The sequence below is a fragment of the Drosophila willistoni genome, chromosome 3R (genome assembly GCF_018902025.1).
Source record: "Drosophila willistoni isolate 14030-0811.24 chromosome 3R, UCI_dwil_1.1, whole genome shotgun sequence".
Classification (NCBI taxonomy): domain Eukaryota; kingdom Metazoa; phylum Arthropoda; class Insecta; order Diptera; family Drosophilidae; genus Drosophila; species Drosophila willistoni.
The window spans coordinates 25568133-25582531 of NC_061086.1; the positions used below are offsets into that span (position 1 = coordinate 25568133).

General features: G+C 40.5%; 2 protein-coding genes across 2 annotated transcripts; one reads left to right on the top strand and one right to left on the bottom strand.

The window, feature by feature from the left end:
• Nucleotides 1–90: 90 nt before the first annotated feature.
• On the top strand, nt 91–10128 carry LOC6647061 (kinesin-like protein Klp98A). The gene is made up of 12 exons (XM_002069842.4): nt 91–920; nt 3126–3349; nt 4909–5222; nt 5285–5454; nt 5533–5980; nt 6043–6777; nt 6838–7011; nt 7169–7291; nt 7400–7513; nt 7574–8621; nt 8688–8869; nt 8935–10128. Exons 1-12 carry the CDS (start codon nt 874–876, stop codon nt 9175–9177), a joined length of 3822 nt encoding a protein of 1273 aa, XP_002069878.1. The 5' UTR covers nt 91–873; the 3' UTR covers nt 9178–10128.
• Nucleotides 10129–10169: 41 nt separating this feature from the next.
• LOC6647060 (putative gustatory receptor 98b) lies at nt 10170–11706 on the bottom strand. The gene is made up of 4 exons (XM_002069841.4): nt 10761–11706; nt 10630–10706; nt 10412–10579; nt 10170–10351 (listed from the first exon to the last, which is right to left on the bottom strand). Exons 1-4 carry the CDS (start codon nt 11602–11604, stop codon nt 10238–10240), a joined length of 1203 nt encoding a protein of 400 aa, XP_002069877.1. The 5' UTR covers nt 11605–11706; the 3' UTR covers nt 10170–10237.
• Nucleotides 11707–14399: the final 2693 nt, after the last annotated feature.

The following is a 14399-nucleotide window of genomic DNA, read 5'->3' on the forward strand; positions in this document are numbered from 1 at the left end:
TCTAGCAGGTTTACAAAGTTAATTTAGCATTTCTTAGCCCAGAAGAGTTGGCAGCACTGATCACTGTAGTGCCATCACTAATTCGCCGTTGTTGTAAATAAAAATTCGTAGAGTCCAGAGGTACGGTCCGCGTCGGAAATTGATAAATATTTTTTGTTTTTACAAATTAAATAGTTATAAACTAAACATACATGCAACATATGTGCAAACAGTTAGATAAGTGAGTGCAAATGTGCTGGTGTGTGTGTGGGTGCGTGAGTGAAAATGATGCGGGTCCAAAAGCATTTGACAAGAATGGAAAATTAACACACATACAAATGCAAATGCAGGCCCCATTGGAATTGGAATTGATGATGTGATGTTATGATTATGGAAACTTGCAAAGGTGCTAGTGAATCCGAATCCAAATTAAACTATAATTGCGCACAATTATTATTATGTGCAGTGGTTGGCTGTGGCAGCAGCAGGTTGTGGATAGTAGAAGAGACGGCGGCGGTGGCGCAGAAGATAGAAAATCACTGCTGCTCCAAATAACGGTGTACAAGAAAATGAAAAGAAAAACAAAACTGTGAAACAAGGCCAACAAGGTGAAAAAAAACAAAGACAAGCGAGAGAGCAAACTAACACAAGGAAAACAATAATAACAAAAAGAGTGAAATATATTAAAACCAAAAATTACGTGGCTCCGAGGGGACTGGTCAGACAAGAACAGGCTGGACTACTGTACACACACACATACATACACACCACTTGCCCCCGCACCGTTCCCCCCCTCCCTCCCACTCACTCATTCACCAAACGCACATAACTGCAGAGAGAGAGAGACTCTTGGCGGGAGTGGAAACATCCACCAAATAATAAACAACAACAAAAATGTCATCGCTCAAGGTTGCTGTGAGGGTTCGCCCCTTTAACACGCGGTAAGTTATGGAATTAACCCAACAGGGAATTTGGCTGGGAACGCCCCCACCCATCCCTTTTAGAACCTGTATGAAACGCTCTTACACAAAAAAAATTAAAATAAACCATTCACTATTCGTTTGGAGCGCTTTTTGCATATATTTTGCATACCTCGTGAAATAAGAAGGGAATGAGAAGGAGAATCTATACGAATTGTTGATAAACATTCTGGGGGAATGTGGGTTAAAAGAGTCGAATGGACTTTCAATTGACACCAAATCGCATTTGTTTACCTTCTATACAGGGTATTCAAGTGTGGTAACCCGAACTGAAATTGCACAAAGGTTTCGCTCACTATGTCTTGAAGTGATTTGTTAAACAAAAGGCGGCCTCATCAAGTACCTTTACCTGAGTTTAACCCGGGATTGTTGTTGGCTATTTAAGACCACATTAAGCATATATTTTTTTACAATTTTTTTTACGAGTTTTTTCTACTGTTTTTTTGTTTTATGTCTTTATCTTGTCTATCTGGTTGAAGCGGTCATTGCTTTTGGCACAGTTACTTTTTGGCCAACAAAGAAAGAAAGAAAACACAAAGATAAAGAAGATGATGATGATGATGATGATGAGGAGAAGAGAAGAGGCGAAACGAATGGGCAAAATGATGTCATTCATCTTTTCCGCAATATTACGTTCAATACCCTCCTCAATACTTAATAAATAGGAGTTTGGTTTGAGTTGATTTTCTTTGATTGAGTTTAGAGTACTCTATAATTATAATTATCAGGAGGACGTATAATTGTGACATCATCCAAAATAAAGTGAATTCCATTGCTATGTTGTTAGTCATGCCAGAGTGCTCTCGTTCACTTCTCGAAACTGAAATTATATCAAAATATAATTACACCTTGCACCCAAAAACAAAATTTTTATTGTGATTTTTAGCACTTCCAAACAAAGCAAGAGAAGCACACAGAGGAAGAGAGAAAGAGAGAGAGACAAATAAAGAGAGAGGTAGATAGCCAGAGATACATATATGTATTAAGTCTTTTTTGCACGAAACTAAACAAACAAATTTTCTGTTGGTATTTTGCCAGTTTGATGATGACTCAGAGACTAACCAATTTGTTTTTTTTTTTGTTGCTTTGTTTAAGGCTGACTTCATGAATATTTAATTGAGAAATAAATCAAAGAAAAAGAGTCAAAAGGGCGAAGAAGAGAGAGAGACAGAATCAAATAGAGGATAAAAGGAGAACGCATTTAAGTCGGCTCAACAAGTCTCCAAGATTATCGAATTAAATTCACTCGAGAGTTTTCCTTCCACTTCCACTAAAGTGAAGCACAAACATTCAACGCGACTCTTGAAGGGGGATTCTAGCAAAGAGGAATGACCTAAAATTGTCGTTTTTAATATGGGACACCATGATAAATAAAAAAGGCAACAAATTTCTACAATTTCAATGATTGTAACGACTTGGAAATACCCTGTAATCAGAAATAATAGTTGAATGCTTTTTGGTCTTGTGATTGCATAACAGATATACCCCAATTTAGAGTATTTTTCTTATTGCAACTGAGTCATTCCATTGGGTGGCATCTGCTGCTGATGATGCTCCACCATATGCGTCTTGTGTTTATGTTGTGTGTGGGTGCTCTGCTCTGTATGAACTCTAGTCAACCGGTTTGGCTCGAGTCTTTGGTTCCTCCTCCAGCATATACATGTACATACATATGTACATACATTCACAACCTTCTCCTTCTCCTGCTCAATGGAAATGTGCTTTGCCCAGGGCTAGTTTAGTTTTTCTTTTATTTATATTTACTGAGCGCTTTCTTTTTGATGTTGCAATCAGGTACGTTCCCCCTCCTATCTCTTTCTCTCTCTCTCTGTCTCTCTGTATAAGAACCGGATTGACGTTGTTCTATAATTTCAAATCATGTGACTGATAGGAATGACTGGAGATCATCTTCTCTACCATTTAAGGTCAGTTAAAAGCTTACAATTGTTGTTGCAACATTTAAAGCCAACACGAAAAGCCACAAAAGTCTAACAGACAAGGGGTTAGGGCGAGAGGAAAGGGGACCATTTATTGCCATTTTCCCATGTTACACAATTAGTAAAAACACGTTAACAATAGGCTCGAGCCAAGGCCAATTAATATTTTTGCCATAAATAAACTTTTTCTAAATGCCATATTGTTCTTTCTCTCTTTCTCTTTTTACAGGGAAAATGATATGGACGCTCAGCTTATTGTGGAAATGGAGGCGAAGAAGACACGCCTACTGAAACCCCGTTCACAATCTATACGCGATGCCGGACGAGACAATCATCATGACTTTACCTTTGACTATTCATATTGGTCATTCGATGAAGAAGATTCACATTTTGCCACCCAGGAGCAGGTTTACAGTGACTTGGGCAACGATGTCGTCGATTGTGCCTATGAAGGTGAGTTTGCTGAATTGCTGAAGGACAATGACATCATATCCAGAGTGTGTCTATTTAGCGACACATTAACCTCCATAGAAATGCGACATTAGTACTTAGGGTGGACCAAATCAATTTCAAAAAGAGCCTGAAATGTCTGGTTGGACTTGAAGTGAGCCAAAAATCAATGCCTTCTTAACTCTGCTAGGTTTGGGAGTTGGTATTGATTAGTTTTCTCCGCTTAGAGAAGTAGATTCTTATATTAGGTACATCCTAATTGCTTTTCCCCCAAAGTTGGGCTTATATGTATAAATAAACTTTGGGCCATGACTTTACATTTGCTTGAAATGTATTTCAAATAATGTACAAGCCATTAGCCCCACACACACAGACATTTCATACACCCAGACAGAGAAACGATTTTCCCGCACCGCGTTTTGTTTACATTTTTCCTTTGTGCGTTGCTTCTTTTTCCATTTTCCGTTTCCCGAATTTTCTTTTTCTTCTCTTTGTATAAACATTTTTGCGGGCTGAGGTCTAAAAATAAAAGCCTTAACTCAAACCGATTCGCTCTATTGCCCACTTATTATGTAAATTTACATACAAATCGACTCTCTGTATGAGTGTTGGTCATAATCATGCAAATTTCCGCCAGTCAGCGAACCACTTGATCATTGTTCCTGTAATCAATAAGTGGCCAAAAGTCAGACCCCGCCGATTCACACCAATCTCCACTCAATGTCACATTGATTAATTGACTACCCGGAGCACTTTGATTGCATTCGAAATAGTAAAATGCGTAAATTTTAATGCGCTTTCACTTGTTGTCTAATTTTTCATGTTTTTTTTTTATTGCAAAAACAAAACAGCAAAACTTTCGCCCACTACTCTAGAGTCTATAGACAAAAAATGCCAAGCCAAATGGAACAGCTGTTCACTCACTACGATTCCGAGACTCTGGCACGCTTTCAATATCAAATTACACAAAGCTTCAAGTGAGGAAATAAAACAATACGAAATGCATCTGAATCATGCTTTCCACTTGGTCCCAGCAGATTGACTTCACTCAACTTCATTTGGATTGCAATTTAAGAGCAGGGGTTTTAGTTAACCAAGAATGAAAGGGTCCACTTGTTGAAGCTTTGAAATGGTTTTTAAATGGTCGACTTTCCCTGTGTGTTGCCACTTGGCACTTGTTAGTTGAGTCACTTGAGCTGTGTGTAATAAACTATTAAACCCAAACCAGGTTGTTTTTTATATAATCTACGATATAAACTTCTTCTACAGTCAAGTCAATTATTCATCCTTATCGTGTCAGTTTAAAAAGATCTTGAGAGAAATTTTTATTGTATAGATAAGAACTTATCTACTGGCTAAAACATCCGATACACACCTGTGTCAAGTTGTGTGGAATAATTAGAGATGATGCAATTCTTGTACTTGGCTAATGACCTGCATTCGGGTATTATCTTGTTCAAGTTAGTTGCTGACATGACCTGACAACCAAAACCAAGTAGTTTTATTCGCAATTATCGTTTATGATACAGAGTAAAACTCTTTAATTTCTCTTTGCTTGGCAGGTTACAATGCTTGCGTCTTTGCATATGGTCAGACGGGTTCGGGCAAAACGTTTACCATGATGGGCACGCCCACAAATCCGGGTCTAATACCGCGCATCTGTGAAGAGCTGTTTAGGCGCATGCGTGTGGGCCAAGAGTCGGGAACGGGCTATCGAACCCATGCCAGCTATTTGGAGATATACAATGAACGCGTCAAGGATCTACTGGCTTCCCAGAGTACAGGACACGGATTGCGTGTGCGGGAGCATCGCAGCTTGGGACCCTATGTGGAGAACTTGTCACAGCACGCAGTATCCGATTTCGATGAAATACAGGTAAGTTATAAAATGGATACGTAAGATGTTGGTAATATCACAATTGTCTTTTCATTTCGTAGGAGTGCATTGCCAGGGGGAATGCGCAACGCACCACGGCAAGCACAAATATGAACGACACCAGCAGTCGGAGTCACGCCATCTTTACGATTACGTTTGTTCAGGCCGGCTTCATGAATGACATGCCAAGCGAGACAGTCTCGAAGATCCATTTGGTCGATTTGGCGGGCAGGTGCGTAAGCGGAGCATGAAGCACATTGCATCTAGAAAGTTAAACTCATCACTTATGCCTCATTTTTTTTTTTTTTAGTGAGCGGGCCAATGCCACGGGAGCAACGGGCCAGCGTTTGAAGGAGGGAGCCCATATCAATAAATCTCTGGTCACGCTGGGCAGCGTCATCTCTGCCTTGGCTGAGCAGACAAGTGGAAGTCAGAGTAGCATATCCTCAAGCTCTGCGACCTCGCTGGCCACCACACCCAATAGTGCCTCAAAGCGCGTGCTGTATATACCTTATCGTGACTCCATACTCACCTGGCTGCTCAAGGACAGTCTGGGCGGCAATAGTAAGACAATAATGATCGCAGCCTTGTCTCCGGCTGATTGCAATTATAGCGAAACATTGAGTACATTGCGGTATGCCAATCGGGCTAAGAACATTATCAATAAGCCCACTGTCAATGAAGATGCAAATGTGAAGTTGATACGCGAGTTGCGAGAGGAGATTAACAAGTTAAAGTCCATGCTAACGGGCGATATTGTGAGTACTTTACATTTAATTTACTCTACATGATTTACTCATTTCTTCTCTTTATTTGTTAGCATTCAATTCAACCCTCGCTTAAGGTTCTTGCTGATCTACAGAAGAAAGAGGCCCAAGAGAAAGTCCTCACCGAAGAGTGGACCGAGAAATGGAAGGTGGCGCAATCGATATTGCAGGAGCAAAAGAGTTTGGGGCTGCGCAAATCTGGAGTGGGCGTCGTGTTGGACTCGGAGATGCCCCATTTGATTGGAATACATAACGATGTGACCACCGGTGTGACTTTGTACAGTCTGAAGGAGGGTGAAACTCGCATTGGAACAGAGGATGCTGATGTGGCTCAGGATATAGAGCTGGCTGGCGATGGCATACGGCAACAGCATTGCAGTATTGTTCTAAAAGGGGGCGTGGTCACGTTGCATCCATGGCCTTTGGCTCAGTGTTGGGTCAATGCCCATTTGATTGATGAACCCAAGCAGATATCGCAGGGCGACATTATCTTGCTGGGACGCACAAACATCTTTCGTTTCAATAATCCCGCCGAAGCAGCCAAGCTGCGAAAGGATTTGAGTCGATCGCAATTGGATATGTCGCGTTTATCCCTGATTACCTCATCGAGGGAGAATCTACTTACCAGCAGCATTTATTCCGACGAAGATGCATCAACATCGGCTTACAAACGTCCCGAACGACAATATTATCCCCAACGTCCCATATCCCGTGATGATCCTGAGCTGCAGGATGAAAATCGCAAAATATTGGACACCATTGAGAATGCCTTAAAGCAGCTGAACTCGGTAAGTCGTTAAAGTGTTTACAAATGATTTATTCTAACCGACTTTGTTTTGATTTCTAAGGAACGGGTTCAGATGCATGACCAATACAAGACCAAGGTGAGAAAGCTAACCGAAGAGCTGATCCGCCTGGAGCAGGAGGAAATGGACGGACTGCAAGTGCTCAATTGCCGTGAACAAGAGCTGCTGGCACGCAAGGATATGTTTCTATGGGAAAAGAATAATGAGAAAGTGCAGGTCTGATATCGATTCGATATGTATCTCTTTGTTGTGTGCATCTTCTTTGCCTGCCTTTCTCTCCGTTTTTATTATCGGTTTTATTTCTTTGTTCGTTTTTTTAAATTTATATTTTTCCTTACGTTTTCTCTTTGTGTGCTTTTCATTTTCGTTTTAGATCGACATTGTGTGTAGACAAATTTCAGCGTTTCAAACTCAGCTCGACTCAAAGAAACGCGATTTCTCTGAGTATGTAGCTAAAGAGTTACAGGAACTGCAAGATTGTGGCAAGCTGGATGAGGTTTGTTTATCTTTTGCATGATTTATTTTGCCTAGAACTTAGATTAGCCACTTGGATTAAAGACAAGAGTTAGAATAACAATTAAAATCATTTTTTTATGCTTCTCAGATGGGATTAAAAATTGAGGAAGGAACTCCCCTGAATGATGAACTCTTGCTACAAGTATCCGATTCATTGGAGCTCTTTGCTGCCCAATTCATCAAGGATACGGTCAGAAGAAATGTGAGTTGATCTCGTTCACGTATTGTTTGCGCTGACTTTAATCCAAATAATTACTTTCAGAATGAGGAAATACGTAAGCTGGACGAGCAAATTGCAGAAAAGGAGAGAATCCTGAATGCGAGCACCAGTAAAATAGCCAAAGTCGATGAGACCATGCTGCAGATTCAAGTCGAATTGGAACGTCTACGTCAGGAGCGTGCCGAAAGCGAGGCCGAGTCGCAGGCGATGCGTGCCAGAAAGCAGAATATGAAACTGCATCTGGGTAATAAATCCATGTCCATGTCTACCTCGACAAGCACAAATGCCGATGGCGACGATGTGTCCAAATCTGATACATATGAAACCTGTGATACCTTCCATACGGCCCAATCGAATTTCTCGCTTGTTTCATCGCCCACCATAACCGAGGGACAACAAACTCCCCTCAGTAATTGCTCATGTGAAGCCGAGGATGAGGCCGAGGACACACGTAAGGATGACATTTCGGGCAGCAGTGAGGATGGATCTCGCACCTGCACTGCCGGCCCAAGCAGTGGCAGTGGCAGCGGCAGTGGCAACCTCAACACCGGAGCACCTTCATCAACGCCCAGTTCACAGGCCATCATGAGTGACAGTGGGGTGTGCCTGGACAGCCGTAATCAGGCCATGCTTGCCAATGGTCACGCGAGCAGCTATAAACACAGTCTACGAACCAGTGATGAGGATACTGGTTCTTGCTCCTCGTGCGAGCTGGGCCGCCACTCTGATATATCGCGTCCATATTGTCCATTGCACTCTCTGCGCCGCAAGATTGCCGCCCAGAAGGCATTGATAATGAAAAATCTCGAAACAGATGTCAACAAGGTTCAGCTGGATGAGCAAATAGCCGATTTGCAAGACCTGCAAAGACGCTACATTCAGTTGGAACAGGAAATGCTGCAGTCAGTGCAGGATTTGGAGGCGCATGCCCAGTGCTGCGCCGACGAGCGTGCCGGCATGGAGCGGCAGTATGAGTTGGCCAGCTCCATAATGCGATCGAGTGTAATGAGTCCAACCAGCATGGAGGAGTCAACATCACAGATCTATGCTCCTAGTATGACCAGATCGTGTCCATCAATGAGGGAATTTCGTAAGTCAAGTGATTGAGTCGCCATATCTCCCATCATATTGGTCTAATTCATATTTCTTATTGCAGCAGCCGAACAGGGAGATCATTTCATAACTATACCCAGTTTTGTGATGCGTGGAGCTGGCAAGCAGACGCATTACGAGTACGAGGTGCGCATAGCTCTACCCGATGGTAAACTCAATATATTGCGTCGTTACAGTCGCTTCCGGGAATTGCATTTGTGCATGAAGCACTGTTACGGAGCTAAGGTGAGACCACAGGACTCCCTCCAGAGGGTTATTGGATGTTTGCTAACCATTCGATATCTTCTTAGATCTCTGCATTACCCTTTCCACGACGTGAGCTCTTCGCATCGAACAGTGAGCCGGTGGCCAAGCATCGTCGTCGTCTCCTGGAACTCTATTTGCGTCGCCTGTTTGTAGTTTGCTCGAAAATACCGCAATGCCCGATCTATGAGGGACCCGGAGGACCAGGCCTCACGCGTGCCTCTCTCGTCCAGCTGTCGTCTTTTTTCAAGAAAGGCCTCTTCGAGAACGGAAAGCATGGGACGGGATAATAGTTAACCTACTGCTGAATTATCTCCTGCCTACAGTGTGTCTTTTTATATATTTATACTATCTGTTAAGCTATATCAATGATAATATGGGTCTGTTTTGATTAGTTAGGTTATGCATACATGAACCTCCAGTGTCCTTCCACAGATGATTGATTATAAATTTTGCTTCTTAGTTGATTTTATATCTATATCTATATGAATATTGTTGTAATCTAAGAAAAAAGAATCGCTGAAACTTTAATATGTGTATCTGCCAGTGGCAATGTTGCAATCTTTGCATTAGGTATATGTAGAAACTAAGTAAACTAGATGAGAATTATTTACCTGGTTGGTTAGTTGGTTGATCTATTGAAAGTTTTTTTTTAAATTAGTTAATTATTCACACACTAGTTAAATTTATCTGTATATAGCAAGTACATGAATCTGTAAATTGTGCATATATACTTCCAAAACAAAAAGTTATTCCAGTTATGTAATCTGTGATTAATAATCAATTGAAAGCTATCAAATCGAAATCTAATCCAAACAAATGAACGCAACTGAACATTTCACAAGCAAGATATTAAATCCAATTGAAAAGATCTACAATCGTTTAGAGTTTAAGACTTAGGCTATAGAGAAACACTGAAGGATCTAGGTGGGCAGATATTTAGCAGTAGGTTATAGGTGAATTAGTTTTATAAGTTTAGCCGCTAAGTTCGATTGTCGCAATTAATTACGAGAGTACAACTTTATCCGAGACGTACACACATACATATATATATGAATAATGTTGATTGTATAAAGTTTATATTTATAAGCATACGTATCTACAGTAATTGGCATTGAAGGATATTCGCAATAAGTTTAACAATAATAGTCTAAATAATATAAATGAACCAATGGGTATTTCTCTTAACAAGATGATCAGATTGAACCCATTTAAATATATCTACTCAATATAATGAACAATCCATCAATGTCAATTTTTTATTTCAAAACATTTTTCACGTTTTGCTCTAAAGCTTTTATTGTTCTGTTAAATTAACAGGCAAACGGCAAACGGTACAAATTGAGCTTTTCAAGTGCTTTTATCCGACGGAACCGTTAGATTTGAACGATTTGAAGCTCGCACCAGGGACTGTAGTTTGAATTGGATGAGTATTATGGTATAGCTGACTATGGTAAGAATCATCTGCAAGTAAAACGAAAAAACAATAAACCAAGTCCATACTGAATAAGAATATCTACTGACGCCTCCAAAATATTTCAGATTGATGTCAAAGAAGCCGCCGCATGTAAAACGCAGCCTCAAATGTTGCAATTGTAAGCTGTACTCTCGTATACCCATTGTAAGCATAGAAAAGTTGGGCAAACTTCTTCTTCCACGGATATTGTGAATAGTGCGGAGGAATTTGTTGTACTGCAAGGAGAGTTTAAGTCAAGTGGAATTAACTTCTAGTACTTTCCTACCGTGTCGGCGCAGCCTTGGGCCAGCCAGCAGGGCACTAATACATTCAATATCAAGATAATCATATTCCCAAAACGCCCTGAGGAGAAAAGTCAAGTTCATATTGATCTTTACAACTGTCAGCAACACTCACAATATCGACAGCAATCGTTTGGATTTAGCGCCTGTATATATGCCCAGTTGACCACATGAAGTATGGCCATGCCATTGTTGAGGAACAGACACAGCATCGGCGGTGTAAAGTATTTATCGAGCTCACCTACCAATTGCCAAGTTCGGCCCAGTAGTTGCTGATTCTCTCGTAAGGCCATACATAGAGCATGCAGCATTTCTGGTGTCCTGCAATCGGCCAGTTCGTCCTGCAGTTGTCCCAATGTGCAATGCAGTCGCACAAGAAATTCATGCATTAGATTCACAAACACACAATACTCCACACAAATGGTTTGCAAGATAATCATTATCCAAGCAGTTAGCGCTTTGTCGAAACGGGTCAAGAAGGTCAAAGCCGGATATGTGAATCGTGAATATGCCGGCATTAGGGTGCAAAACCATAATCCACAACTTAGAAAAAGACGAAGTCGCAAACTGAAGCCATTCGGCTCATGGCAACGAGTCGTATGCTCGACATCCATTTCCAGATCATAAATGTCCACATAAATGTGGGCGAAGCGTCGATATTGAAGGGCCATATTCAAGTGCAGGGTAATGAGGAAAAGGGCCTGAAAACCCTTTTGGGCCGCACCCAAAGCCTTGGTGAAATCCTCCAGTTCATAAAAATCCGTTTCCTGATTGAGTGCCACTATATTCATGCAGTTAACATAGATACCTATAAGCAGAGTGGCCAGGACGTAGCATGTGTAGGCCACAATCCAACGGCGAGAGTTCCTCCAGCCATAGCAGCCAGGCGGCGGTGCCAATGTGAAGATGGATAGAACCTGCAAGTAGGGACGAGCCTTGGCCAAAAATCGACCATCCATGTTCGGTAAGTGTAAACTTTCAACTGAAAAGCCTTTTCCATTTGTCTACCTAATTAGTTGAATGCAATGCCATTAATTAATCACTTTGATAAGATGCTAGATAAACATACACATATACATACTCGCCAAAGGACCTACTTAGGCTGGCATTAACAGAACATTGTCCTCATGCATATGAGCAATTTCCATTTGATGCTCGCTTAAGTACTAGTTAAATTGTATGTATACCCTTTAAAACTTGAGGTATATTGGTTCCATTAGTTTCAGAACTCAAAAGGCTAGCTAATTGTTGGTTTTGCCATATCTATGAATTTCTAGAAGGTATTTAATGGTCTTTTCTTATTGCTTTCAAACAAATTAGTATGTGCCAGTTAATTTTTTTTTTATTTTTGCGTTCTTTTTGCAATGGCCGGCAATCAGCAAATGTACATTTCCATCTTTTACTCCAGCTCCAGCATATTCACATCCATCTGACGCTTTCAATTGCTCCAGTTTCTTGCTTCATTTTGCATTTTGTGCACATAATTGCACTTCTTGTGAGCTACAAATGCGCAAACACTCACACATATGCACGAGGACAAGCCAAATCAAATGAAAACACCCTCAGACTTAGTATGGGGGAAATCCCCCAGACGCCCCCGTATCATTTCATTTCACACTCCCCTTGCCCCCGCGCCACGGCTGCTAATCCCCAATGCTCATTCTCGTTCGCTGGCTGCTGGCTGGGGAAGCGCTAGCGCGGCAAGACATTGACAGGATTAAGTGTCCTTTTTTTTTTTTAATTTTAAACTACTCCACTTCACTTTGCACACTCAATGAGTGAGCCATACTATACAGTTGTTGGTCTGCCGTGGGTGTGTGTGTGTGTGTGTGTGTATGTATGTATATGTGGCTTGTGTTGCTCTTTCAAGTCCTTTTCTTTTAAGCTTGATTAAGCACTTTGTGTAACTCTATGACATGGACATGCATTTGCATTCTGGACAGACGCCAATGGCATTTTTAATTTGCCCCAGCTTGCAAGTGCCCTCCCCTTCATCCCCTTGCCCACTTGTTATCCTAACACTCATAGGCCGAGAGTGTGGATGTCAGTGGTCCTTCAATTCCTTCAAATCATATGAGATCTCTTCTCTTCTGAATATGCAGTGCTACTGGTGAGTGGACATGATGACGTCTAACGAAATTAGTTGAATGATGTAGAGCAAATTAACACTTTTTGTAAGGAAGAAGTTTGCTTTCAATGTGATTAAGATTTGCCTTGGGTTATTCTCATATATCTAAAGTGCATAAAGCTGAAAAAGGTTTCTGCTCTTTATCGTTCTAGGAAGCAAACTCAGGCTAAACTACAGACAAACAGATGATCCGTTTTCGGTTTTTGGTAAGTCATTTTTAAAGTTTTCTTTTCTATCATTTTCATATCTATCATTTTCATATCTATCATTTTCCTATCTATCATTTTCATCCCATTCAGATCTTAGCGGCTAGAGAGAAGTGTATTTTTGGTGTTTTGTTCGTTTTCTTATTTCCCCATTTCCCCATTATCGATCATTATTATGCAACAATGAGTTTGGATTATTATTTCCTTTGGTGCCGCAACAAACAATTGAAATACAATAAAATTATATAATTTTTAACAAGCCACAGGAAAACGGAAGTTCTCCTCATACCCTCGATATTCAATTCCATATCCAATTTTCAATTTCAATGTCCTCGTCCCTGTGTCTCTCGCTTTCTCTCTCTCTCTCTGTCTATCTCTCTCTGGTCATTGCGTTAACCATTCACAAACGCCCGCGAGGCCACAAACACAAAAGGCAATCTCTTCACATCGCATTCAGAGAGGAAGAGAGAAGAGAGAAAGATAGTCAATGCATTTGTGTATATGTATGTACGTACATACAATATTTATTTATAGTTATTCATATAGCATTTTATTACGCTTATTATAAATATTGCTGTGCATTGTTTAAATTGCATTTAAGTTACGGACAAAAAAAAAAAAACAATAACAACAGGAATCTGTATATATATATTTATATATCCCTTCGATATATTTCATTCGCAAAGGTAAATAAATTCACAGAAAAGGCTATGTAAGCTATGTCTCCTCCATCTATCTCTATCTGTCTCCCTCCCTCGTCCCTTCTCTTTTGCTCTTTGTGTGCATGCGTGTGTGTGTGTGTGTGTGTGTGTACAATAAACAAATAGACATTTTTATTATTTATGTATTCATGGCCATTAAACGGATATCCGTGGCCATGGCGCATTAAATTGCAATGCCACTCATACGCCCCGTTGTACCGACTCTCATACTGCCTCTGACACTGAGTTGGAGTTTTGAGGTTCTGCTCGTCCTGGCCGGGCCACGTGCCATTTGCCATTTGCCATGGAAACAACTTTAATACCAGCACGCACACACACACACACAGACAGATAGTGTGTGTATGTTATTCAATTAGCACTGAAATTAACAAAAATTAAATGAAGTTTTATTGCAATTTTTTCTGTGTTCTTTTGGCGTTAATTAATATTTAAGATAAATATAATACAATTATTTTATCATATTATCCAACTACCAAATGAAAAACAGATCAACCTATAAAATGCTAGAGATCGGATAACTCTCACGTAATTATCAAAGGATTACTAGTTTTTGTTTGTTAGATTATATAATGACAAAGAAATAGTGAATTTTAAAATGCCATGTTAGAAAATAACGCCAACTTGTTCCAGATTTATTCACATATATAATTGAAAGATAGAGCGAGAGCTACAGATACAATTGTAAAATTGATTTATAG

Coding starts and splice junctions, on each gene's coding strand:
- LOC6647061 (XM_002069842.4), top strand. CDS start 874: ATGTCATCGCTCAAGGTTGCTGTGAGGGTTCGCCCCTTTAACACGCG. Junction 7,514..7,573: donor AGGATACGGTCAGAAGAAAT/GTGAGTTGATCT, acceptor AATTACTTTCAG/AATGAGGAAATACGTAAGCT. Junction 8,870..8,934: donor AGCACTGTTACGGAGCTAAG/GTGAGACCACAG, acceptor ATATCTTCTTAG/ATCTCTGCATTACCCTTTCC.
- LOC6647060 (XM_002069841.4), bottom strand. CDS start 11,604: ATGGATGGTCGATTTTTGGCCAAGGCTCGTCCCTACTTGCAGGTTCTA. Junction 10,707..10,760: donor AAACGATTGCTGTCGATATT/GTGAGTGTTGCT, acceptor TTTTCTCCTCAG/GGCGTTTTGGGAATATGATT. Junction 10,580..10,629: donor CCCAAGGCTGCGCCGACACG/GTAGGAAAGTAC, acceptor CTCTCCTTGCAG/TACAACAAATTCCTCCGCAC.